Source organism: Vanessa tameamea, chromosome 24 (genome assembly GCF_037043105.1).
Source record: "Vanessa tameamea isolate UH-Manoa-2023 chromosome 24, ilVanTame1 primary haplotype, whole genome shotgun sequence".
Lineage (NCBI taxonomy): Eukaryota > Metazoa > Arthropoda > Insecta > Lepidoptera > Nymphalidae > Vanessa > Vanessa tameamea.
In genome coordinates, this window is record NC_087332.1 from 4534031 (window position 1) to 4561992 (window position 27962).

The following is a 27962-nucleotide window of genomic DNA, read 5'->3' on the forward strand; positions in this document are numbered from 1 at the left end:
CGTCTGAAGTTCGAGAGAACTTCGGCTTAATTTCGCCGTGTTTTCTCGATAGTGACATGTCGTGACTTGTTTACACACTTATTTCAATTATTGCTAGATGTACCCTGTCTGCAATTAATTTAATTTTTGTTACATTCTATTTGATGTTTATTTGATCAAGCCAAGGTTTTTATTTTAAGACTGATTATTATTTAAGAACAAATTAATTTAGTCTAAGCACACACGAGTTATTACATGTCCCTAATCAAAATAAATGATCATGATTAGATAAAAGACTTACATTCATTTAATTGTTAATACATATTTTTTTAAAGATTTTAGTCAAGATAGTGCAATTAGATAATACGGCATTTAAATGTTATTTCAGCCGAACGCTTAAGTTCGACTCTAGTCGCCGAAATTCGGTTAAGCCGAATGTAAAACGAATTTCGGGCCATAACTAATAAAAACACGAAAATAGATCAAAGGTATATTTATACTTGAATTTATCACAATTATTCACAACGACTCGATAATGAAATCAAGTTTAAGGCATGCGATAAACCCCTTGTCATTTAAACAGTTGCCTCCTTCGTTTTTGGATATGTTCATCGTGACCTGATATCGGCCAGCTGTTGCACTGTTAATCGGCAAATCTTTCGTGTTCACCACAAAATCTTTGATGGCGAATGTATCCTGAAGACATTACAAAACTACTTACTTTCCAACTCATTTTGAATTTAAAAAACAAAACATCAATTTATTTTATATCGTTGTAAATTTTACACATTTCTTCAGGAAGTGAATGTTTACACTATTCGAGTCTCGACGTTATAGATTTATTAAATTCATATTTTAAATTTATATCTACTTACATCATACAATACTTCGCTTTGGACTATAATAGGACAGTATGTTAAGTTTTATTTAAAGCTCTTACACTTATTCTGTAGGAACACGCTCAAAATGTCAGAAAGTGATATACGATATTAACTCTAGTAATAATTTCAACATTTTAAAGGTCACGCATCAAATCAGCGTACCTATAATTGTAATCCGGATTTCGACGAAATGAGTAGGTTCTTACAGAAAAGCACAGCTGTGCAATATAGGTTCATCACTTACCGGTGAAAATGGACATTGATCGGGAAAACCAAAATATTTCAGATAATCGGCATAAGGACTGTCTTCATCTCCCAATTCCTTACACAAGTCACATATTTCGTGTGAAGCAAACATTTCAAAACTACCCCCAATATCCTTTTCTATTAAAACTTCTACCTGTAAAGTAATTTTTAAAAAGAGTAACAGCTTTATGGTGGTCTGAGGTTTTCTTTTCTTATGAAAAGAAAGTGAGGAGTTAATTCTACCACATTGCTGCAATCTTTATAAGAATAATTCTAATACTTCGGATTTACGGTCGCTCGCCTTAGTTCGCCCATGTTCCTGGGCTAACAAGAGCATAGCGATGCAATGGCTATAGACTAACCGGCTTGCCGATCGCATCCGTTGTCGAAGAGTAGAACGAAGGATATATTATTCATAATTATACAAAGGATATATTCATGTCAAATGGTAGTAAAAAAATTAATCAAATGTAAGTCCCTACATATCAGAGTGCACTTCGTTATTGATAGTCAGCGGCGAAACCTATTTTGGGATCACAGCTTTCTATTATCCATTGCAACGTCCCCTGGATCTATAGTTTTGGCTAGACCCCTATGCAGTTTTTCTTCTTTCTCCAAAAATAATTAATTATATTGATATAAAAGTTTTGCTTTTAAAAGGTAATGATATTAAGATATTAGTTATGTTTTTCAATATTATATTATTTACTTGGTTAAGCCTTTCAATAGTTTAGAGTGAAGGAATTGATACATTTTCTTTTGTTTGATCAATCTGGCTTCCACTATCACTTTTAATTCGAAAACGAAACGAGATTAGACTTATAACTGTCGTGTATATTGAATTTATTCATTTTTACCATTCAATAATATGTTTACCATAGTTGCAGGTTCAATTCCCTTTATAAACTTTATAAACCCTGTCAAATAAGCTGTTGTTTCGTTGTATCGCTTCACTTCGGTTTCTGACGTATCCACGAAGGCATTGCTCTCTTCGTCTGGACAAACGTAAATCGGCGAATCAAAATTTAAAATGTACCCGTCATCTGGAATCTATAAAGTAAATACTTAGGTATTATGTCCAGCTATTTGGAATATGCAATATAAGTTAGTCCAAATAGATACTCGTATTAATTTAAGCTTATTTCAAGTTACCTACTTATAGGTAAAGCTGAAGAGTTTGTTTATTGAACAGGCAAGTCTGATCCACTAGTCCGGCTTGAAATAATATTTTTGTTTTTGTTAGCCCATTTCTTGAGAAACTTTGCGAAAACTTTTTGAGAAATTCAAAGGTGAGATGCAGTAACGTTTAACACGAGTAAAAATTTACAAATAACAATCTAGGTAGGTTTATAGAAAATAATAACATAATTGTATTTAACTAAGTAACATATTGTGGCTCAACGTTGGAATAGAGTAACTTCTGAATTTCCTGCCGGTTCTTCTCGGTAGAATATATGTCCTTTCCGAACCAGAGGTAGCTTTACTTTTAATAAAGTTCTGCATAGAAAATGACGATTCAAAAGTGCTTGTAAAGCCCTACTTTACTCAGACAGACTTACTGCAGACTACTAAAATTAAATTATAAATAAGTATATTGTGTTATTATAATGGGCTTAAAATTTTTAAGTTTTACACATAATCGAACTCTTCGTTCTGGAGATAATTTACTTTTATAAGTACCTCCTAATTCGACTTCATACTTTACTAATTCACTTATCGTACTGGCTGTTCGTCTGTGGAACTCTCTTCGCGCGCATATTTCGCGAGAATCAAATTCAATTTTATATATAATTTGTATCTAATTATATACATACATATGTGTGTGCATGTTTTTATGTATCATGTATTTAATTGTAATGTATTTATATATTAGGCTTGTCTCTGCTATGTACACCCCTACCTATTTCTATCTCCGTTTCTTTCCTCTACCCTAAGGTTGCCTGAAAGAGATCGCTGTCTTAGCGATAAGGCCGCCTCTTGTGTATCTTTCTTAAACGTGACTAATGTATGTGTTTATTGGTGTACAATAAAGAGTATTTTAATTTGATTTTTGAATAGGTTGTTGTTGTTACAAGTTCTTTCTTGGTTCGCCCCAATATATTTAGGGTCTCGACTTTAAAAATGTAATGTTGGAATTTTTGAAACTTTGTTTTATTGTAATTACCTCGTACTGGTAATAAATACGTGTCAACCAGAACAATGGAAGTGGTTTTTTGAATAGTGAGTATACTAGGTCTAATCCCACAATAATTCAATTATCCTATGTACATTTAAAATATGTTATGTATCTGTATCGGTGACCCAGACACATGTGTTGCATCATGAAAAACAAACATACAAACAAACTTATTATTATTACCTATTTAAATATTACATAATTTTATTGTTTAAATTACACTTACCCCTCCATCTGCAAGTACATAATTATACAGCCCTAATAACAATACTGTAACGAATACCATCTTGAAATGGATAAATGAATCAGGTTGAAAAAATATTCTATAATATAAGCAAAATATCGTGTTCCATCTGATAGAAAAGCTACGTAATTATACTTAAATAGTGATAAATATCAAAATTATTACGTTACACTACACTTGTTAAATATTAATAATGTATAATGAATGGCGGTTTATCACGCAATCAAATTTAAAAATGCTATTTTTATAGTTCCGTAATAAAAAAACTCTTGACAACAGTTACTGTCATTTGTTTCATCCAGGAAGAATTACTTAAGCATCCAATTAGTTTAACATTAGACGGCGCAAACGCAGCCGAGACAGAAGTTTGTTAAATATACCACACATGCGGTAGCATAGCACTTATGAACTGGTGAACTGCACACATAGGTAAATCTAGTGTAATTTCAGTAGTTCGGGATGGCAAAATAAAATTATGTTTTACAATGATGTTCCAATCTCTCTATATTTCTTCACAATCGTCAAATTGTTTTCCTTATGACAGCTCAATCATTTTCAAAATAAGAAATAGTGTTACATGCCAGTATTAAATGTTATTCCATATAAAATAATATTAATTAAAGTTGTACAAATTATTGATCAATTAATTACAATAATAATCGTATATATTTATAATATGTAATAATAATGTGATATAATTAATGATATAATGCAATGACATAACACCATATTGGGGGCTAAGGCTAGTCGCTAACACTAGTTAACCAGTTCATAAGAGGTTATAAATATAAATTTATTCAAATAGTCACCACCACCCCATAGACATTGTAATGTAAATGCACCGACAACCATAGGATGCTATGCTCATTGTGCCTAAACATTGGCCCACATAAACTTCAGAGGCGAGAAATTGATAAGGCAATGGCATCTTTCATCGAAGGATATTCGTACTTTAATTTCCTTATATATATTTTTAAGTACTTTGTGAACCTGCCTCGTATAGTTTTTTCTAAATATTAAAATACATTTTTGACACAAGACAAGTACCTAAAATAACTTCCCGTTAATTCGATCCTTATTTTCAGAAAGGTTAAGGTAAATAGGACTGGGCGTAATTATAGACTGTTTATAGATATTACATTTTTGTTTCGATACTATATTTTAAAACTTCTTTTTTTTTCTCCTTAATTTTTTTATAGATTTTAGTTTTTTTTTTAAATATATATCTAAAAATAATACAAGATCAACACATTCAGATAGGAATTACAGTTGACACAATTTCAAATACATTCTAACATACTTTAAGACAATGGTAAGACACCTTATAATTTATATAACTTTGCCCAAACAAAGTATACACTTCATACAATATAATAGATTTATAAACACCATATACTTTAGACATATCAATAAAACACCGATTCTCTAGAAAAATAGAATATAATTTGACTTTCAACTATCTGTTTTACATCACAACATTCAGTTTCAAATATCAAGATTAATTAACATCTCTATAACTTCAAAAAGGTCAACGAAAAAAAGAAAAAAACAAAGTGTTAAATAAATTTATTAAAAAAAAAATACAAAACAAAAAAAAATCATGCCCGCTACTCAACGTTATAGAATTACAAAAAAAAAGTTACACAGCAGTGTTAACAAGTAAGCCATAGATATTATGCTTAGTGACGACATAATTTGAAAACTTAATAAAGCAATGTGTGCGTTTTGTCGCGTTTTCAATGCGCCTTTTAAAAGATATAACATATTTTTAAATATTTAAATAGAAAACGTTTTTAATAAATCAGCAGAGATATGTAAATATGTTTATTTGCATTTAAAATATTCTACGATGAAAACAAAGGAAAACACCAAATTGACAGTCTACTTCTAAATGAGAAAAATGCATTTTGTTTTTCGTATACGAAGCTACAAACTACTCTGTCAGACAGTAACGAAAATTTTCGAAAAATACATCAATACAAATCCCAAATTCCTATACAAAATATGTTTTTTTTTTTCAATCTAAGAGACCATAGGACTTGCGAAGTTCATTTTCGCGTAAATAATTTAAATATATTATTATGACGTATATATTAACTCTGAGTCATAAATAACTCGTTACCTAATACTGAAAAAAGTAAAGTTTAGTTAAAAAATATTTATACCAACCTTTCACATCGATATGTAAGTTACATCAAATCACATCACTAAAATGTAAGAGAAATATATATACTTTAAACTCTATTAAAAATATCGCGTTTACAAGTTGGCACAAATATACAAGACTAAAACGGGAGTCCGAACGTATGAAAACTTTCAAAATAAATATTCTTAAAACTAATCAAATCCTTTTTAAACTAATTTAATAAAACTCGTTCGGAGTCCCGTTTACGAAAGCACCTTAATATTTTTTTTAATAAAATCTTCAATGAATCTACTCTATACTAAAATATAGCATCTTTTACAATTATGGAAGAATGCTTAAAGTATTTGCATTGAAAACGAAGAGTCGTAAACATATTTATATATTATCTAACATTAAGACTAGAGAAACAACTAAAACATTCATAAAGATATATTTTCGTATTCTTTGTAAATATAGCTCACTCTCTCTAACCAATGTGTCGTGCCACGCGAATGAGAAAAACAAAAAACATCGAAGCGTATGAACGTTGAGGTTTGATGAAGGATTTCGATACAACACTAAAAAATCATCTTTAATAACAATTATAATCAATAGAAACTTCAAGAAAACCTAACGGAAATATGTATGTAATTTAAAACCATGTCACAATGAAGCACTCTGATTAATTGTTTATGTATATAACTATATATTTTAGTAGATGCTCGACAAATCTTGAGATACTCAATATTTATACATAAATATATAATATATATATTATTATTTTCATAAAAAGCATCGTTTCTTTATAACTTGGTTAGAAATGGTCCTACATTACATACCCATTCATCCGACTTCGCTTATAGCTACACAAACGTCGCAAAGCGGCACGACACAAACAAAAATCACCCTTAAAGCTAAAACAATCAGTATCGGAATGCGACAGGAGCCCCGTCCGATGTGCAAATAAAGCGAGCAACGTTCGTATGCGTGTTTAGAAATCATTATAATGCTGGGACTCCGCGTCGATCGCTTCGGCTCGCAGGAGTTAATGTACCTGAAATGTATTCGTTACGTCATGAAATCTTATACAAAGGGCATCGCCTGCAGATGCGCCAGCGCCGCGGCTCACCTCGGGCGCGGCGGGCGCGGCGGGCGCGGCGGGCGGCGCGGGCGCGTGGCGCGGCGGCGCGGGCTCCACGCACAGCAGGCGCGGCTTGTCGTCGCGCGGCTCGTCGGGCGCGCCGCCGGACCCGCCGACGGACATCTGCGCCAGGGCCGCCAGCACGCTCTCCATGTTCGCCGCCGGGACGCTGTCGCCCTCGCCCTGTGGACGGCGACGAGTGTCATACCACCGGAAACGCGGCCAGTCTCATTTCTTATTTTAATATTATTTACGAACAGATATCGTACGAGTGGTCTCGAATACCTTTTGTGGTCCTGGCTTGAAGAAATGTAAATAGCAGAAACCTCGGAAACCCTGTAACAAAATTAAGTATTTTTAGTACTGTTTCATTTTATAAACGCTATTAAAAAGAAAAGATAAAATTGTCAAAAGAAAATAATTTACCTTCCAGATCATGACCTGTGGTTTAACGCCACGTTCGGACAAGGCCTGCTTCAAATCGCGCACCCGAGTGTTGGGACTGATATTCGATATCTGAAAAATAATAATATGTATGATAAGAAATAAGAATATTAACATAATATAAAATTAAACTGTGATAAAACAATTTGACTCATTTATTAGTACGTGTTTGCATTTTACACGCACAGATCAATTTAAAGCGCTATTACTTTACCTTTTTGAGGATGTAATTCATTCAACATGTCAATAAATTTGTAATTAAGTTGGGTCGTACCTTGACAGAGAAGTCGATCACAGGCTTCGGACGTCTCGGACGCCTCGGTTTGTCATCTTTACCCTCCTTTCCTTCCTTTCCGTCTTTGCTGATGGACTTGTTGCTGTTGCGACGACGTTGGGAACGACGGGGTTTGAATAATTTGCCTTCTTCGCCCTCTGTGGTATTGCCCTGGGAATCGAGTTTAAATAAAATATAACAATGACGGGACAATAGACGTCCGTATTATTGGTTAGCAACATTTACTTAAGCCTTTGCATAAAACTGTTATTACAGAGATCCACACAACATAATTGACTAACGCTCTAAATTAAATATGGTCTTTCCTTCTCCTATGGAGCCGTCGGGAAGAGATCAAACTTAAGACTACATGCCAATACTTTAATATTTTAGGAGTATTATGATGAAAAGAAACGGGAAGGGGGCCGCAGCTCCGCACCTCTCCCTCGCTGTGGCTCTTGTGCGAGCGCGTGCGGCGCCGCGTGCGCCTCCGCGCGGCGCCCGCGCGCTCCTCCACGTCCGTGTCCTCCTCCTTCAGCGTGCACGCGCGACCCGCGCTGAAACGCAACACTTCAGTTAGAGCGATGCTGCGGCTGCGGCTGCGGTTACCCATTTTTTTGGGTCGGTGCTGTTATATATCTCTTAAAGTACTCGCTCTCTGTAGCCTCCGACGTGAGTGTGAAAAAAGCTAGCAGTACTCACAGCATTTCGATGTCCCTCAGCTGTCCGAGCACGGGCATGAGTTGTATGCGGCGGTTCGATAGGAGATGCCACAGGATGCCTACTGGCCTCTGGCTCATGCGCTGAGTTTCGATCACCTGAAAATTTACATAATGACAGTTAATTCCTTTGGCCAATAAAATATCTATACACATATACGAAATAAAAACAAATATAAACTTGTAATTGTGTTAAGATCGCTGTATTTTCATACTAACATATGTATATATGTAATATGTATGCAGGTCTAGGTTTATGTATTTGTGCGTGTAACATATTGGTTACTAATTTTTACCTGAGTTGGTGTGATGATAAGATCTACGGGGACATCGTGAGGCCCGAAAAGTTCAGCTGGTAGAGTATCGAATACCTAAAATAAATTTAGCAAATATTTATAATACTCATATTAAGATTAAGACCGGTGGTAGCTTCATTTAATATAGTTTGTTAAAAGACGATTCAAAAGTGCTTGTATAAGCCTACTTGAATAAAGTATATTTTGATTTTGATTTTTCAAAACGATATATGTTAAAATATAAAAACGCTTAGTAATATATTATTTAATATATATTATTCTTATATTATATTCTAAAATTGAAATAAAAGTCAAATGAAAAGAAAGAATTATCTAATCTGACTACCTGACAGTCATGTACGGTAGTCGCAACCAGGGTGTTCGGCTTGATTGCTTTCATGTGCATCATGAGACCAAACTCCAAGTCGCCATAACCTGTCAAATAAATGATTGAAAAATTCTCTCAATCTTTGTAAACATAATTAAACTCTTATTGTTTTACGCTCAATTATGAAGAGGTAAAAAGTATGTTAAGTAATACTAAAAGGAGTAGGTATGTCTAGTGTATCTTCGTATATATATTTTAATATTATACATTTAATTTATTATTATTTCTTACCTTTGCCTTTACCGATACGATAACCCTCCTTCGATACAGCGACCGACCCCATCACTACGAGATCTAAAGAGACGGAATCTTCGATACCTGTAAGCACAGTTGACATAATTTAACGATTCCTTATTATATGCTATAAATTCTAACTGAACATACGGTTCTTATGATACAACGACCCCCCCCCCCACAAATTATGATTTTCTGACAGTTTGAACACCAATGCTTGCGTCTGAAGCACTCGTCAACAATTTATTTTTATGAAGAATATAATCATTTAGGGGGAGACAACACACAATGGACGAAACATGAAATAAATAGTATAGATCCATTATCAAACCAAACAAAATATATAAAACATAACTATTTTATTACTATTAAGTCAACCTACTCAATGGCTGTCCAAAAGTCTCCATTCCATTCCGAGAGACTGCCTTTCTGATCGCCGCCGGCCTGGTCTCTCCTTCGGGCAACACCAAGCGGTTGAGGAAACCATTCTGCAAACGCGGCACCGGGACATACAAGGTCTTGTGTTTTTCTAAGCAAATAACCCTGAAACATAGAATACAACTTGTTAGAAATATCCAGTAACATATTTTTACCTTAAAAACAACACAACTTAAATCTTAATCCTTAATGAATTTCTAGCCAGGGTCAATCGGGATGATGAAATTATTCTAACAAACTTTGGATGTATGGTATACATCCAAATCTGCTAGAGTATTTAAGTTGAAACAAAGATATGTACATACACACATTGAAGAACCTTGAAAATATTACGTATAAAAATCCCTCAAGTATTGTATTGAACCAGTAGATACACAGTGGTTTTAAGTACTAGATTATATATTTAAAATTAATTAATATAAATAATTAATTAGTAATATCTTGAGAGGTTATTAAGATATTGATCAAAGTATAACAAAATACGAATTACACAATATTTAGCCACTAATTTCAATAATGGCGTAAAATCAATGCAAACATACTTTTATCTCTCTCAACTAACTAAAGTAGGACAGAAAACATAACACGTGTCAATTTTTCATACCTATTCGTCATTACAAAATAATATTGAAGTTTTAAATCTGTGAAATGTAATCAATTACTCTCTAGCCGAGATGGCCCAGTTGTTAGAACACATGAATCTTAATCGAATCACTGAGTAAACATGTGCTTAATTTGTGTTACAATTGATATCTTGCTAGTGAGGGAAAACGTCGTAAGGAAACCTACATGTGTTATGTGAAATACTGTGGAATTTATATGTACCAACACATAATGGAACATTTTGGTGGAACAAGCCTTCTAGTCAGGACATTCATGTCGAATTTCACGTCTCGGGTCCACTAAACCCTTTTCTAGCTACTTGAAATACATTTATTCTACTAGAGCGCAATTTTATTTATAATTCCGATGTGGTTTACCATATTACGAAGATATGCCATCACCCTATTTAAAATAATATATATATTAGAGAAATATTTGCCTCCAGCAATTTCATTAACATTTTATTTTGTTAAACTTTATATTCCAGTTTTTGGTCTGCCTAGGGACCCCTAGGCAGTTGCCTACTGTCTAATGGATAATCTGACCCTGCTTCTTCTCTAGAGTGTCCAATGGTACAGTTACAGGCAGCTACATTACTCTTTTAATTTATGTTCTAATTTTATATATTTTATTTAAAGTGTTTCAACAATGACTGAGGCGTTCTTCGTGTATTTGAACAACTAATATCAATTAAACAAAGAGCCACTTCTGGGTGAAGATAAGAAACTATAAATATATATTTATTTATATTTCTTCAAATAATTTTACAACATATATCAATATTTAATACATTTCAACAGTTTTTTAGGCTAATTGAATATTGAACAAATGCAACGTTGACAAAAGTGGTTTGAAAACGACTTTTAATATGTGTGTTTTGTGTTGTTTTAGTAGTTTGTTCGCAGGACCTCGTAATAAGCCTTTTACGCACTATAGCAACGAAGCACATACATATTTAAAAGATGTTTCTGATGCCGCCGAATATTCTATACACTTCTGAAGATTTACAAACCAATACGACAGTGTTTTTATACCTACAACATTGTTTAATTATCTATACAGACTATAATATCTTCTGCTATTTCTTACAAAATATATAACGTACAATTGTACTATATAGCCTATAAGTTGCATATCAATAGTATTGATAGTTTTAACATACATGTGAAAAAACGAACAAAAGTTAACATTTTATAACATTAATATCCGATTCGTCCGATCATCCTAGAGATCTATAAGATATATTATGTAGGTATGTAAATATAAAATGATATAAGCAAGTATGATTGCATTCAAGGGTGGGTGTTAGAGAACGCTAAATAAGTTTAAAAGGCCGAGCGAGAAAGTCGCATTAATTATAGCTTTTAGAAGACCTGCCATTTAACATTTTAGGCGACATTTCGTAAACCGACTGAGCGATATTGTTTGGATAGGTGAATTATCATTTAAACAATAGTCATCCAAATTAAAGATCATTCTACCCAGTTAAGTAAATATATTTCATCGATGTATCGACGTAAGAATAGAAAATAATTACTTAAATGACACTAACTTTACTTCAATAAGCGAATAAACTTTTCTTCATAATTTTCTATTCATGTTTTTTTTTATTTACAAAAAGAATGACTATATTAAAAAATATATATATATAAATGGAGAGGATGTTTTCTACCAATACCCGATTATTAGATTTATATATATTTTTTAATACAATCATTGAAGATCAATGAACAATGTTCATGTTCGTCGTTATCTTCAAAGATTCTGAAGTGGAGTCCATCACCAAAATCAGATAGACAAGCACACAATTCGATCGGCAATACAAACAATTAGAACTGTTTAATCTAAAATATTAGAAATGCGAAAGTAACTCCGTCTGATACGCTTTCACTAAATCACTGAACCGAATTTGATTAAATGTAGTTTTGCAGTCACCTTGATCCCCAAGGAGACCATTTTTGCTACCTAAAACTAATACCCCCCCCCCCAACCAGTGCGAAACAAAAGATTAAATATGGTCTAAATTTAATTTAGTGCATATTGCATTAATTAAATAGTTACAAATACATAAATACAAGTCGAGCAGGTCAAAGGGATGTCTAGAACTAAATATGTATCCTACCAACACATCATATTAGATTTCAATGCCTCTATGACAAGTTGAGAGTATTCGTCCTTACGTTTTCTTCCTGCAGCCTCGAGGTCGAAAGCATTGTGTCAAAGCAAACATTTGTTATCTAATGTTTGGTGATATATTAAATAATGTGAACACGAGGTCTCCGGGTTATCTATTTGATTACTAGGTCATAATACATGCACCTTCAACAAAGTCTCTTATTTACTTCATTATATATTTAAATATATTTTCGACTTTATATACTTCTAATTATAATATGTTTTGGAATTAAACTCTTTAAAACAAATGTGCCGTTAAATTGTTGAACGAAGGTGAATTTTATTGTATTTAAATAAAGGAAGTAAAGGGGAAAATTATACACAGAACAGTTAAATAATGACTTTTATGTAAACGGATTTTTCTAGACTTTTCCTCCCGGATGTTTCAAAGTCAATCATTAAGTAATAAAAAAAACCATATTAGTATTCTATATATTTGTATGTTCTAGTATACAGTTCTCATATATGGTTTATAGACATTTATAAGCATATTTTTTAATTTTAGGTACCCATGCAATGTACCCATATCAATTGCAGTATCCAGATACCAAGGTTTTCCTATGTCACAATGACCAAGTTATAGGTATGAGCAACAAAGACTATCTTCTAATATATCTAACCTATATATATATCCGTTTTTATAATAAAATTCCGCAGACATTTTTAACTTTGCCGTTTCATAAATTCAAATCGTTTGTAAAAAATACATTGGTAAAGAAGGCATATTATTCGATACAAGATTGTATAGATGATAAAAAAATGTGGAGTTAATGCTTGTTGACTTCCAGGCAGGATATATTACAAACGCATATAAATGTATTTGACTAACATGACTGTATTTTTAGATGTTGAAAAAGAGTAAATACTGAGTTTCTTGCCGGTTCTTCTCGGTAGAATCTACAGAACTAGTAATAAATAGCTTTACTTAATATAGTTTGTTAAATAACGATTCAAAAGTGCTCGTTAAAGCCTACTTGAATAAGGTATATTTTGATCTGATCTATATATCTGTCTTCCTTTTCTAATATTGTTCAAATTCAGTTAAAGTTTTAATTCATACGAACATATTATATTTAACGTATACATCGTGTAATAAGTTCATATAGCATGTACATTGTACAATTCTCGTTATATAAGTTAGCCAGTTGTAAAAGGCAGGATATAAAATAAATTACCCAAGATATTGGTTGGGTTTTGCGTAACCGTCATTATAACTATCGCAAACCGTTACATTGACTGTATATAACGGTGTTAAATTATTTATACTTCTATTATTGATAAGAGAAATCAAAGAGTTTTTAAATTTTAGTTAAGTAATTAACAAATACCTATTTATTTAAAGTATTTATTATCTCAAAAGCATAAACGTGGTCGATTTTAATAAGGTATGTATTTACAGAGATATATAGTAGAATACATATTTGAGAAAAGCATACATGAATGCTTTGAGCATATTTTATTCTACTCTTATATACACTTTACTTGATGCTCTGTGCAAGTCGCCTGGGTAGGTACTACTCACTCATCAAATATTCTACCGCCAAGCAGCAATACTTTATATTGTTCTGTATAAGCACAGGGAGATCTTAGTTCCCAGGGCTGGTGGCGCATTGGTTGAGTATGTTACCATTTACCATAAGGTAGCATTATAAGATAGCATTTGCCCGTCTTACCGATATCAAAAAATATATTCAATGGTGTAAAAAACACTAAGCAATAGCTAGCAAAATAAAAAAAAGAAAATCGGTTGACAAACAGAAGAGGAAAGTTACTGGACTGTTTTGTCTTTATCTATTTATACATAAGCTGTTTTGTTTTTACCTATTTATATATAGATACCTACTTCACACTAAAGTGTCGAACGTCGCTTTAAACTCGGGCTTCGACCAAGAATCAAATGTTGCCGATGTTTGACTGGCGGGATAATTATTTTCTAAGGCATTAATTTCTTATTAAACATTTTCATATAAAAAAAAAATGGACTATTTTTTCCATATAAAAATAGATTTGTTTGTTCACTGTCTCGTTTCAAATTATTCGCGTCATAAAAAAAATCTGTAGACTAATAGACGTGGATCAAAATAGACAGAACACGCCAATCTTAACCAGACTAAGGGTTACAATCACACGTGTTTTCAACGACTAGATCATTGTGACTGAACAAGTTCCAATCCTACCCTTCTTAAAGTATCTTTTTTTCGATGTCTATGTAACTTTACAAGTAATTTATATTGTCTACATACGTCTGATTGCGATATACTTGTAAAATTTGACAACTGTTTTATCGGTTTGTTTCTGGCAGGGTACAATAGATCCAATCCATCCAATCTTTTCGTCCCATAGGTGTTTGGAAGAGTCATCGTTCGAATAATGGCAAAAGCAAAGCATTAACGGCCGCGGGAATCCGCAAGCAGAAGCATTCACAAAATGCAATCACAAAGTGTAAAGTTAAATTCTTCGTAGACCCAAATAAAAGGGATAACTGAATTATCATAAAATACTTGTACCTATGTGTTTTTATTTCAAATGTATTTATTTTAAATGAAGCTATTTTCATCATAGTAAATAGATCGACGCTAAACGATACACACCATCGAGACAGAAATAATCCGTCTAAATCCAGGGTCATCGTACTTTTTATCGTGACACACATAAGAAGCACAGCTGACTAACCACATTAACGAAAAATTCTCACAAAACTATTAATACCACTTTAATAACTTTAATAATTTTCTGATATTGGAGACACAATAAGCTATTCAAGGGATTAAGTATTTTATCGTAAATAATAAATATACGTACTGGATAATTACTTTTTTTATTTAAGTATGGCTACACTGGAACAATATACAATTTTTATATTGAAGAACGAACATCAACAGATAATTTTTTTCAGGCTGGTACAATTGCAATGCATTTTATTATACATATAAAAGTTCCTCTAGAATTATTATATTTATTTGTGAAAACCGCATACAGACGGCGGGAGACGACTTTCTTTTATACTATTTATCTATCTATAAAAAGTATACATATGACAACATGCAAAGACAGTATCTTTTCTCCGTTAGTCAACCGCTTATGTTTTTTTTTGATGTTTTCATTAAACGAATACCAATAAAATATCAGAAACATGCAAATCCACATTTTATTTCTCTAATATTCAATAAAAATCATCGAATTAAAAATCTAATCGAATAATAATTCGATGAGTCGTAAAATTTCTATTAACTGACATTTAAAATCGTATTAAAATTTAACAAACTTTCATAAATTCCAATTAATATATGTAAATATATCCTATTGTGAAAATGTGTATCTGACGGAAGGAGGGATATTAGTTTTTTCTATAGTTTCCTTATTACGTGTTCCTTAAAACGGAAAAGTTTAACAAAATATATTGGATTGTGTGATGTTTTGATATTCAAACACAATCAACTTCCATTTAACGACGGTATTCGCCTTTCTGTAATCATTAAGCAATTGTGCGTGGGATGAAATTTGTCATTTGTACTTAAAATGTGTCATTCACACACACACATATACATATATATATAAATAAACACATGCGTCTTTCTATAAGATAGCAGTGAATACTAACCTGACAGGCTCCTGGGGTTTATCAGGGTTGACCTTGATAATGTTCGCGTTTTTGAAAACGTCCAACTCGGCAAGCTTCGCAGCTGCCTCGGCGGCGCCTTTGAAATTGGGTATACGGTTGTACACGGGCCGAGGGAACATCGCCAGGCCGTTGGTCTCCAAGTGACGCCATATCTTGAGCCGGAACGACTGCTTTGTGATTTCCTCCGGCAGTGTCGGCGCTGTAAATAGGAATATAATGGACAGATAATAATGATTATGTCCTCCAGACCGATAACGGTCACGGTGGCCGTTCTCAATGAGACTGCAACTGCGCTGGAGGCATTATAGAGCTCAAGTGTGTGGGCAAACGGGAGTGCACTCACTATTCTACACCACTTACTCTCATAAACCAATGGTATGACAACTCCGAAACGACCGGAAACATTTCAGGAGCAGAGCCATTAGTTTTTCTCATTTACAATGCACGGGAATGTTAACAGAGCCATCGTCCAAATTCAGTGATGCTACTGAGAATTTATTTACAGAAAAACTCGAGTAGGTACTTGTAAGACCCAGGATTTGTACCCTGAAAATCGGGCTGCGCAGTCGTAGGACCCACTGATCTAACAATACAGTTATATATAGATATACTAGTAGTAATAATATACGTTACTGTCCTCCTAGTAAATTTTTATCGAAATATAAACGAGTAATAAAATAGATAATACATATTTAATATTGAAATATGAAGACAATTGACATACCATAAGAATTCAAAAAAAAAAAAAAAAATTTTTAGTCTGAATAAATCAATCAATACTGGCAAGCAATTCTAAATCGTCCTTAAATAAATTCGTTACAAGTGCCACGCCTCATATACGTAATTGGAAATACATATATAGTTGAAAAAAATTAATTAAATAAGATTTCAAAACCGCATTGGTCAGACTTAACTAATGAACTGTTTAAATTCTGTTTTCATATAAAATAAAATACCGGTATACAAATTTAATTTGTAAAGAAATTTAGTTATGATAATAATTTTTAGTAAGGTAAAGTATTTATTAAAACGATAAGTGCTTCATAGTTTCTGTTAGGTTATTTATTTAAATTAGTAATAGTAATTTGGAATGAAGTATTTTTGTAGCGATAAAGTGATAGCGAATAAAGTGGATGTCCAGAATATGCAACTTCCTATTAAGATAATAATTGTGACTGAATGATACAAATTTAAAGTAACGATTGCGCAATTATTAAAATGATTATTAATATTTCATAAAATTATACATATACTATTTTTTATTTTGTAAGAGATGACCTGGTAGTTGATCAAGACAAGACGTCAACTTGAATACGATCAAGACCGGGCAATAACACTGACTTTTCACCTGCATAATTCATATATATAGCCTGTAATTTCCCGCTGCTGGGCTAAGGCCTACTCTCCCTCTGAGGAGAAGGTTAGGAGCATGTTCCACCACGCAGCTCCAATGCGGGTTGGTGGATTCACATGTGGCAGAATTTCATTGAAATTAGGCACACGCAGGTTTCCTTGCGATGTTTTCGAGATTAATTATAAATAAAAATTAAGCACACGAAAATTCAGTGAAGCTTGCCTGGGTTTGAAGCCGCAATCATCGGTTAAGATGTACGCGTTCTAATCATTGGGCCCTCGGCTCTTGGTAATTCGTCACCGATCTTTCTTATAAGTCAAGGACGATTCCCAGCAGCGTTATATTTACAGGCGGTTTAAGTGAATATTAATTATATTTTATGTATATATTTATATATTTATAAAGAAAACATCGAAATATATTTTATTAAAGTTAACATATGTGGGTCGATTGTTTCAACTTCGCGCACTTCACCCAAGGTCATACACATCACGGTGTAACTTTACACTTGTATACATAATTGTATTGTATAAAACTGGTATTCTCACTATTTACATTCTATGTACGTACATTTTTTGTTAATAATTATAATTATTATTAACAATAGTTTTTTGAGGGTAGACTTAAATATTGATCTCTTTAAAGCAAATTAATGTATCATGAATTAGTTTCATTACTTTATTATAATTATACTAACTTATTTGTTTTATTTCATTAAAAAATTGTTATATCATTATTAAAATTCACTATTCATAGAATTTTCTAGAACTATGATATATAATTTGGAAAAATATTATTTTTAAATCAGAGAGATGTCCGAATACTTCTGAAAAGTCTTTAAAACAAACAAACATGTGAAAAACTTTTTCTGCCAAGTGATACTGTTGTATTCCTCGACCCAAACCTAATAGCTATACAATGATACTAAGGTCTTACCAAATAAGAATACTTAAATACCTTTTAGATATTTAGAATACCTTATACAAGATGTTTAATGTAATTGCTAATATTAAATTGAAAGAAAAATATGCATTTGAATTAATGCTTCTGCCTTTTATATCTTTTATTTGTTCTATCTATAGATAATATCATTTTTAAATAAAGATCATATTTTGACAAGTTTATCCAGATAACATAACAACTATTAAGAGTCCAGAAAAGACCAGTCCAGCATATTTTACAGTACACCAAACAATTTTTTAAAGAAAATATACGAATAATGCCAAATACACAATCATTAAATACACTAATAAAACCAATATAATTCTTGAATTACAATAACAAAGATTGAATATGTATGAACAATGCATAATGTTCCACAATGTTAAGTTAAATTAGTAATTACCTATTTCCCAATGTTTATATTTCAAAATAAGAATGTAAATATAATCCACATACATGACACTAATAATACCGTACTTGTAATTTAAAAAGAAAATTAAAAGATAATTTACAATAATCAGTGAAAATTTTTCTTTGAATTATGTTTATTAAAATAAAAAGATAGGGATAATTTGATACATATTTATTTATCAGATATCAGAGTATGCTTTTTTTGTTAATTAAATTTGATAATTGAATATTATTATCTTTCAAGATCAATATGATATGCAACTCAAAGTTGTGTGGTGGAGTACACTCCACGCCTGATTCCCAATTTTTTTTTTAATTTTTATTAAGTAATTTGGTGCATGTGGTGTTTAATCATACTCCCTTGTTAGTTTTGTAGAAAAAGCTTTATAAAAAGCTGTAGATTCTGAGATTCAAATCCAAATGCAGTGTACAGAGTATGGGGTCAAGGTTGCTGCTAAGAAGTTCTTACTAGCAGCCTCTAGGAATTTGACAATGAGTACAGTTGCATGTATAAGTAAGCATATGCCATGGCGAGCTTCATCCATGTATCCAGTAGGAAGTAAGAAGAAAAATATGTTTAAAAAGAAACATATGTTTTGCGTACTATAATATCTGTCACAGATCATCTTTGAGATTAGCTACTGTAGCCAAAATTTGATCAACATTGTTACTTTGTACTAATATTTTTTTTTAACTACCTTCATACAAATAACAAATTCAAATATTAATTTTAAGCATTTTATATATTGATATTTATATGGTATACATTTTATTTTAAATATAACCGAAACAATATCTTGTAATACCATTTTAATCATTTTATCTATCAGATCATACAAGCCACCAATTAAATATATATTATCAACAGGAGGTAGTTTCGAATATTTGTTTAATTAGTCTCATAGATCATATTTTTTGTCTATACAATTAAGCGAAAGAAATACAAGTTAGTCGAACATAAATTAACAGGTTAATAAATCAGAAACATTTTTACAATAGGTGGGCAGCACACAGGAATGTGAGTCATATTTCACACTCCAATTAAGCTACAAACAGTACCAATAATTACAAGCGAAGAAACCACCCAAATAGTGGTAAATCAAAGCACGAAACAAACGCAAGTGAAATTACAATTATACAGCGTAATTATAATTATTAAACTACAACAATTTTGATCTGCATATTGCACGCGATTTCAACAAAAAATATATATGTGGGTATTAACAAATACATGCGTGAAGTAGAAATCTACGTGTTTTTACATATATTGTAGCAATTTACTAATCTTTTTTACATGTACCTAATGGAAAAATAAAACTGATTCAAACTGTTGTTGTATTATTTACGACAACAAATAATAAACTCACCTGTTTCTGCGGCTGCCGGTGTTTCTTCTCCGTTCTGCATTTTAGTTAGTTTCGCAATCGGGAGGAAATTTTCAGATGACTGTCGATCTACACGAATATCATCAATTTTTTTGCAAAATAATATCCTTTAAACCCGACAGGACCGTCACACACAAAAATAGAACGCGAATAAAAAACAAATGCAACCAACTTCGTAACGCATAACGCAATGATGCAAACATTATAATAGTACGTTAACACCGTTCCTTTATACGCTTATTGGACAAATTACAATGCAAAGATTTTTAAAAATAAAATGATGTATATATATTTTTATTATTATTACGTTATAAATATATATTTGAATTATCTTGTATGATGTTATTTTCTAATAGAAATTATTGAGTCAATTGAAAGTAGTACTACTAATTTGCTTTTGATAAAAGGCATAAAATAAGAGTATTTTTTATTTAGCTGGAATACAAAATTCAGAATCTATTTTATTAAAGCTGAATATACCTACATTAAGTAAGGGAATGGAATTGGTGGCTCATACGACGTACTTAAATTGACCGATAGTACAGTTAGCAAGATAAATCTCAAAAATTTAGACGGGATTTATACAATTTTAATGATTGTATTGTGAATAAAAATTAGGACTGGTATGTGCAATAAAACTCCTTGTTAAAACAAAATTCAACGTTATGCTTATTATAACGAAATCATCAAAGGAATGTAGGGGGCGCAGACAGATCCACTGATATTGTTTTATATTACAAAATTGTGTAAATAAATACGCAAGCTATGTGTCAGTAAAAGAACAAGAAAATTTCACCAAAAAAAGTATATAACTTTTTCATGCATTGCAGATGAACACATCAAAGTTAAAACAACATTTTTATTTGATTGTACTATATTTATTCACGATAGTACTATATTATATATAAATAAAGGGTAAACTATTTACAAATCCCAGTTTATATGAACCAAAAACAATGTTTATATTTTTTAAGTATAAATAAATAAAAAACTGATAAATAAAAATTAATACATTTAATTAATAATACTTTATAACTTAAGTAGATAACAAAACAAGTAAATCTCAATCAATTTATATAAAGAATAACATAGTAAATAATTTATCGAATAGTTTGAGACATGTGCAAAGGAGTCAACATAAGTTCAAAAGCCGCGTCTTTTAAATTTGCTCCTCGTAAATTTGCTTCATGTAGATCACTACCCGAAAGGTCACAACACTGAAAAAAAAACTTTGTTTAGACATTTTATTCGTATTTATTTTATATAAAGACCGTAAATTAACACCCACGTTAGATCAGCGTGCTGGAATAAAGCCTTTTTCTCAAACAGATTGAAGGTCATAGCTGTAGCGTAATATTACGAAATATCTTAACAACGCTTGTTTTCGTATACATTCTATGTATTCACTTACCGTTTGTCTGATTGACTTGAAAACTGTGTACAGATTAAGTGGCATGAAGTTTATGCAATAAAACAATGAATATACAATAGGTCACCACCTATAAGCGAGTCATAAAGAATAGTGTACAAAAAAATATTAATGATATGTTTCAGAAAAATCTGCAAATAAGCTATTATTTATGTATACTAATTTACCTCTAAGTCTGCACCAGCTAATACAGCGGCTCTGAGATCACAGTTTTGAAGATTGGCATTTTTTAATGTTGCCACACGCAAATTAACACCCGCCATATTGCTCCCATCTAAATTTGCACCTTGATAAAGAAAAATATGTAAACATTATGGATCTTAAATAGTATATTTTAATCACTTAATTTAAAAATATTTATAAAAATCGAAACCTTTTAAATTAACTCCTTCCATCACTGCTCTTGATCCTACTGGATCTTCCATGTTACAACCTTTTAAAATAGCACCTGAAAATATACGCACTTATTAATTTATTACATTTAAAAACTATTATATTTTAAATAATTCCTCATGAAATCATAATTAACGTTTTTATATGGTATGTCGTTCAGATTATAAAAAAAAACCAAGACTGATAGAGAGCTCAGAACATATTGTATAAAAATTCACAGTAGTGTGTGTAGTAATTAGCAATTTGTTAATACATCAGTAATTCACATCGTTCTGATGTATTAACAAAAACAATTGGGAATTTGCATTCACTTATGATTTAATATTTTGATTTCATAGTAATAATTTTGTGGTTGGACTATTTTGTTATGCATGCAGGTTGTTTTATTATAATTTATATTTTTTTCTATGAATTTTGTTACATAGCACATGTACCGAATCTAACTTTACCTTCCATATTGGCACACAATGCTTTTACACCTAGCAATTGAGCCCCCTCGAGATTTGCATGTGACAAATCTGCTCTTTCTAAACAGCAGTGGGATAGGTTTGCCCCACTTAAATTACATCTTGAAAGGCAGGCATACTGTAACGAAATGAATAATCATTAAGGTATTACTCAAAGATATTAGAATGATATGAAATAGCAGTTATCAGGATCAGGAGTAGTAACTCTAAAAATCGGCACAAGCATGGGCACCAATACGAGATTTGAATTTTGAGATAAAAATAAGAACTGCAATGATTAGATTTTTTTTTCTAGATGTAAAGAGATATATTTAGATTTACAAAATTGGGACATTGAAAGCTTGAATTAATTATTTACAGACATCATATCTTTAGAATTGATTGTAGGAGATTATTAAATAATTATTTTTATTTCCTTGGAGTAATAGTCCAAGAAATCTTCATTAAAAGTATAACATTATTCATCTTATTGCCTCCACTGGTGATAGAAGAGCTGATTAATTTTTCTGCCCAAAGGATCAGAATTGCAATTCAACGGAGATATGCAACAGGCATTCTTACTATCAATCTACACAGTAAAGATTACTATGGAAAATATTTTTTTTTTTTTTATATAAAATTAATAATTCTATTCGAATATGTATATTAAAAGTTTCATAATTATGAACAGATAAATATGAATACCTTAAAATTGATATGTCTCAAGTCTAATCTATTTAGATCTGCACCAGCTAAATTGACACCTTGAAACCTGAGCTCTGATGTAGTTGGTGTCATAATTACAAGTCGGATTACATCCATTCTTGTAAGAGACTGGTTGTTGCCGGAATGACACATGGATTCTTCAATCAAGTGGTTTAATTGTGGTATCATAGAGTCTAGACCTGAAATTTTGTTAGATCAACATTATTGTTCATATAAATTAAAATCTTTTATTAGCTTTATACTAATAGTTATGATTTCATTTAAGGGTGCTTCAGTTATGTTTGTATTTGTCACTGTTTAGTGATCAGGTCAATCAAAGATCAGGCTCACTATTAGTGTACAGCCCATGCATAGCTGCAGCATACTGCACAAAATAGTATTTAAGATAGATATTATTCTGACGGGTATCTAACATAGAGGACCTAAATCACTTCATAAGTACTGAAATAATTAAGCATTTATTATTAACAAAAATTAAATGGATAATGTTGTCAGATTATTATTATTAAAATAATTCCAGCAAAAAGATAATTTAAGTTTATTAATATGTTGTAAGCATTCAAACTATTATAAATAAAATAATTTAATATTTTCTTTACCATAAAATACAGCTTCTTCTAATACACCCTTAGGATTGACATTTCTATTTAATATGACTTCTCCATGTCTTAAATAGTTTAATATAGGTTCGAAATACTCTGGACTTCTATCAATAAGGTATGCTCCAGTCTCATCAGTGGCGCTCGGATTCATTAAGTACATGTTATTATTGTCTGCGAACATTCGAGCTAGCATTGACAGTGGTTCCTTTGCCAGAAGTGTAGCACGAGAGGTTACGAAGTGTTTTCCACCAACATTCAGTTTAATCCAGTCTGAAACTTCTCTGTCTTTATCATCTGATACTGACATTTTCTCAATAGATTGATTAATTTTATCACAGTCTGTTAACGTTTTATCACACTCTGAAGATAAATACACTTTCTCATTGTCTCTTATAACCCTCACGTCATTAATTTCACAACCATTTGCGGTGTATAGCTTGAGGTTTTGCTCCGGTACATGGAACTGTGAAGATATTTCTTTTTTGAAGTCTTTAATCGTGTCTTCCACGGCCATAAGTTTTCCATCTTCTTCGGATTTATTTTTATAGACGTATGCACGTTTCATAATTATTTACAAACTTTCTTAGAATCAAGGTGTTTTATATTGTTTATTCAAATTTACAATAACATATACATTTATCGATACCTAAACAATCATTGAATATAAAGGTACACTGAGTTAGAAGGAAAACGTCAATGTCAAATCATTGTCAGTCTGTAATCAGTGACTCAGTGTACCAACTACCAACTACCAAACATTTTCATTATTTGCAACAAAAAAGAATGACGTCATATTAGGTTAAAATATGAAATGTGTTTTGCTAATAAAACATTTCCTAACTTTATTGTTTATTTGTTTTAATTATTTTCTTTAGGTATTTATTTCTGTTTTTTTTTCTAATTTAGTAAATCCAATTCGCGTGGGAAGTATTGTACAAGTGGAAATAGGGAGCGCAATATTCAATCTATACTTCTACTATACTACGCAACATTAGGAATATGAAGTAACTCAGTCTGTCTATCTGTTATGTTTTCGTGGCTAAACCAACTAATAAATTAATTTTGATAACATTTCATACTAAGCACTTGGCTTGGACAAAGGCTACTATTTTTTAATCACCCTTAAAGGGTACGTTATTTCTACGATTTTTAAGATAAAAATATATTAATGAGTAAGTAGGCTATTGAAAAAAATTACAAATTACTATTCTAAGTAGTATGGGATGAATATAGTAGGCCACATATGGTGTTGTCATTTTAGTTAGAACTTTCAGTACTAATAACAAGCAGCGATATCCATTTTATTTAAATATGTATATTATAGGGGTTAAAATTGGGGGATGAAACTTAATAAATTACGTTATCCTAATTTTTGAAGATGTGATGTAATATGTAAATTCATTTATTTAGTTAAGTGTCTTATTTAGATATTATGTTAATGATTTTAAAGGTTTTGTCAACTTCTTAGTTATTTTTTTTAAATAGGGGTGCAATTTTAATTTAGTATGGAGGTTTTTTCGTTAATTCAGTATAAATAAAAAAATCCACATCACTGGAAACCATTTTAAGGTTCGCCAATTTTTTTTATCTACTATAGTAAAACTTATTTTCTTACAATTTAATGCACCTAAATATTACTTTAAATAAACATAATATTTTAGTCATATCGTCAAAAGCAAGTATTTTAGTAAATTAATAATTAAAAAAAATAACACAAAATCTAGTACCTACTTGTGCAGTAGTAATATTAATGGATGCCTTATGTAGCTCAATTAGTTATCTAAAAAATAATATAAAGGCTTTGTACAAACCTAGATAGCCTAACCTTTATATTATTTTATTATTATCCATTTACCCAGATGGGTAGGTAACTCCCACTGATAATATATATAACTATTAAACCACAATACTTAGTATTGTCGTGTTCCGGTTTGAAGAGTGAGTGGCCAGTGTAATAGAGGCATAAGGGAAATAAACTTTTGTGTCCAAGTTTGGTGGCGCATTGATAATAGAGTAATGATTAAAGTTTCTTTAAGTACCAATATATATGGGCAGAGCCGGCAGTGAATTAAAACAGCGATTGAAATTCATTGCAATCGAAGTTCCGAAATAGGCAATAGCCCCACATAACAGTATTGGTGAAAGACACAAGTTAAATATTGACAGAGAAAATTATGTTTGTCAGGATGGGTAATAAATGTCGTTAACCCATTTGAGTCCACATTAATGTCTGTTAAGATAAATGTACACTTTAAAATACGATAGGAAGATATAGAATTTTGAAATATTTATAAGCGCAAAGGATGATCATTTTTATAATCATTGGACATTATAATTTCAAAATTGAAAATGTTTGCACTTTAGCACGTTTCTTACGTCACGTCTACAGTTAAAATGGCATAAAAAAGGTATAACGCTGAACAGCACTGTAGCCTATTTCAATCGAAGAATGAATGAAGATAAACAAACCTTAGATTTACGTATTGCTTTAAATTTTCTAATTTCTCATGTATACTTTTTTTGACTCTTCAAGTATTGTTGCCGATTTGACGTTGACCTGTATAATTTCTAAAATAAAAGATTTTGCTAACATTAATATACTTGCTATCCTTTTGGAATCCCACTTACGTGAAAAAGATAGCTTTATTTTAGTCCTGTCTTATTCGTTCAGTTTAGAGATTGTGTATATATATCGGAATTATCACCTTTGGCTGTAAGAAATTGGAGTAGACGTATTATTGCATCGTAAAGATGTTAATCTGCATTTAGATCGATAAATTACAGATGGCCGTCATAAAATCTGTCTCCTCTGATGTTTCTGTAAACGTTAGTTTACGTCGCTGACATAATTTAAATGGTCTTCTTGTAATATGTATTAATTAAGGCAGAAACAAACTAAACGTTAAACGAACATTGATATTAAAATATAAATCACTTTCAGCAGTACTAAATAATAAATCAAATCAAATATATTCAATTAAACTTCAAATTGAAGCGTTTTTGCATCGTCAATATTAAAACACAATCACCGTTTCGGAAAGTAGCCTCCAGCGAGAAGAAATGGCAAGAAACTTTTCAAATAAACACATTTACAGTGCTGTTATTCACACTTTAGTGTTCAATCAGTCCGGTGATGGAAACCGAGCTTAAATCAAAGCGTTTTTTTTTCTAAAAAGTAGGTATTCTTTTAATGAATAATAAGATCTATTAATTAATTTAGTCTTAATAAACTTATTAAATGGTAATTTGATTATATTATTCTGTATCTTATATATGTATATGTATGCGTATACCATTGCCCTAAAAAGTTGTCTGTGCCGTATGATAACGGAATGTAGGGGTTACAAGTTTATTTTTATTTATTGTATTAATAGTATGTATATCATAATGTGGATGAATAACATTATATTATCACAAATATATCGTACAGCGACCGTTAATATATATAGGCCTTAATTGTATACCTACAAATAAAACATGTAATAATAGTTACTAATAATTTTCATTTTATAAGATAATATTCGAATTACTCTAAGTAAAATCTAGGAGCTATTTACAAAAACGACTTATATATAAAAAGGTTATAGTCCTCTTTACTATTTAAGGCAGCATCTTCGGTGATATTATTATGTCAAATAAAACAGCTCCTTGTGTCTTCAGGTCCGACGGGCTTGAAGCTTAATAACTAAATGATGCTAATGAATTGCACCGAATCTGTTAATCGTCATGAATATTCACGAATTAATCCAAATTTAAAATTTCGTCTATAAATATCTATAGCTCTGGAATCTGAGTGTAAAATAATTGGGGCTTAAAATGAAATCTTTATTTTATACTGTAATGATTATTAGTACATAAAATTTGTTCATCTGAAGTTACTTCTAATAATTAACAGCTACGGTAAGATAATAAAAGGAATCTGTATAGCTATTCTGTAAGAAGAAACTCCAAACGACTTTGCGACTGCGACTTTGTCTACAATAATTATAAAATTTATAGAATACAAGTATCGTATTGGTATCAATAAAGCTTGTTGTGCTCAGTAAGGCAAGACGGTACTGCACGTCGGCCCATCGCCTAACACTATATGGTGCGAAATCGGCCTCACATGGAGTATTGCTTTCAATTCTGGGTGGGTTACAGTACCAGCTTCTTACATTTGACCATATTCAACGCAGAACGGCTCAAATTATTGACGATCAAGCCCTTCAGACCTGTTTGATCCTTTGACTATGCGTAGAGATGTTGGATCAATCTGCATCTTTAACCACTTTTTCAGAAAATTCTGG

At 31.5% G+C, this 27962-nt stretch overlaps 3 protein-coding genes across 3 annotated transcripts; all 3 read right to left on the minus strand.

Annotated features, from left to right (window-relative positions):
* Positions 1-473: 473 nt before the first annotated feature.
* LOC113402740 (uncharacterized) lies at positions 474-3731 on the minus strand. The gene is made up of 4 exons (XM_026643050.2): positions 3509-3731; positions 1983-2156; positions 1105-1260; positions 474-675 (listed from the first exon to the last, which is right to left on the minus strand). The coding sequence occupies exons 1-4, from the start codon at positions 3566-3568 to the stop codon at positions 499-501; spliced, it is 567 nt and encodes a 188-aa protein (XP_026498835.2). The 5' UTR covers positions 3569-3731; the 3' UTR covers positions 474-498.
* A 1346-nt stretch (positions 3732-5077) lies between these two features.
* Lost (lost) lies at positions 5078-20262 on the minus strand. Its single transcript, XM_026643048.2, has 13 exons — positions 20060-20262; positions 15965-16184; positions 9530-9690; positions 9145-9231; positions 8872-8960; positions 8526-8600; positions 8213-8328; positions 7950-8067; positions 7511-7681; positions 7219-7308; positions 7078-7128; positions 6781-6975; positions 5078-6705 (listed from the first exon to the last, which is right to left on the minus strand). Exons 1-13 carry the CDS (start codon positions 20097-20099, stop codon positions 6697-6699), a joined length of 1422 nt encoding a protein of 473 aa, XP_026498833.1. The 5' UTR covers positions 20100-20262; the 3' UTR covers positions 5078-6696.
* An 810-nt stretch (positions 20263-21072) lies between these two features.
* On the minus strand, positions 21073-24367 carry LOC113402739 (BTB/POZ domain-containing protein KCTD9). Its single transcript, XM_026643049.2, has 6 exons — positions 23671-24367; positions 23051-23250; positions 22349-22484; positions 21880-21954; positions 21674-21792; positions 21073-21294 (listed from the first exon to the last, which is right to left on the minus strand). The coding sequence occupies exons 1-6, from the start codon at positions 24236-24238 to the stop codon at positions 21178-21180; spliced, it is 1215 nt and encodes a 404-aa protein (XP_026498834.1). The 5' UTR covers positions 24239-24367; the 3' UTR covers positions 21073-21177.
* Between the last annotated feature and the right edge of the window lie 3595 nt (positions 24368-27962).

What these genes read in the sequence shown, in the direction of transcription:
- LOC113402740 (XM_026643050.2), bottom strand. Translation starts at nt 3,568, where the DNA reads ATGGTATTCGTTACAGTATTGTTATTAGGGCTGTATAATTATGTACTT. An exon ending in GAATTGAACCTGCAACTATG is followed by an intron (nt 1,261 to 1,982) that starts GTAAACATATTA and finishes ATTACTTTACAG; the next exon opens with GTAGAAGTTTTAATAGAAAA. An exon ending in ATCAATGTCCATTTTCACCG is followed by an intron (nt 676 to 1,104) that starts GTAAGTGATGAA and finishes TAATGTCTTCAG; the next exon opens with GATACATTCGCCATCAAAGA.
- Lost (XM_026643048.2), bottom strand. Translation starts at nt 20,099, where the DNA reads ATGCAGAACGGAGAAGAAACACCGGCAGCCGCAGAAACAG. An exon ending in TCGTATCGGTAAAGGCAAAG is followed by an intron (nt 8,961 to 9,144) that starts GTAAGAAATAAT and finishes TTTATTTGACAG; the next exon opens with GTTATGGCGACTTGGAGTTT. An exon ending in CTACCGTACATGACTGTCAG is followed by an intron (nt 8,601 to 8,871) that starts GTAGTCAGATTA and finishes AATTTATTTTAG; the next exon opens with GTATTCGATACTCTACCAGC.
- LOC113402739 (XM_026643049.2), bottom strand. Translation starts at nt 24,238, where the DNA reads ATGAAACGTGCATACGTCTATAAAAATAAATCCGAAGAAGATGGAAAA. An exon ending in ATTGTGTGCCAATATGGAAG is followed by an intron (nt 21,955 to 22,348) that starts GTAAAGTTAGAT and finishes GTATATTTTCAG; the next exon opens with GTGCTATTTTAAAAGGTTGT. An exon ending in TAGCTGGTGCAGACTTAGAG is followed by an intron (nt 21,295 to 21,673) that starts GTAAATTAGTAT and finishes TTTTTTTTTCAG; the next exon opens with TGTTGTGACCTTTCGGGTAG.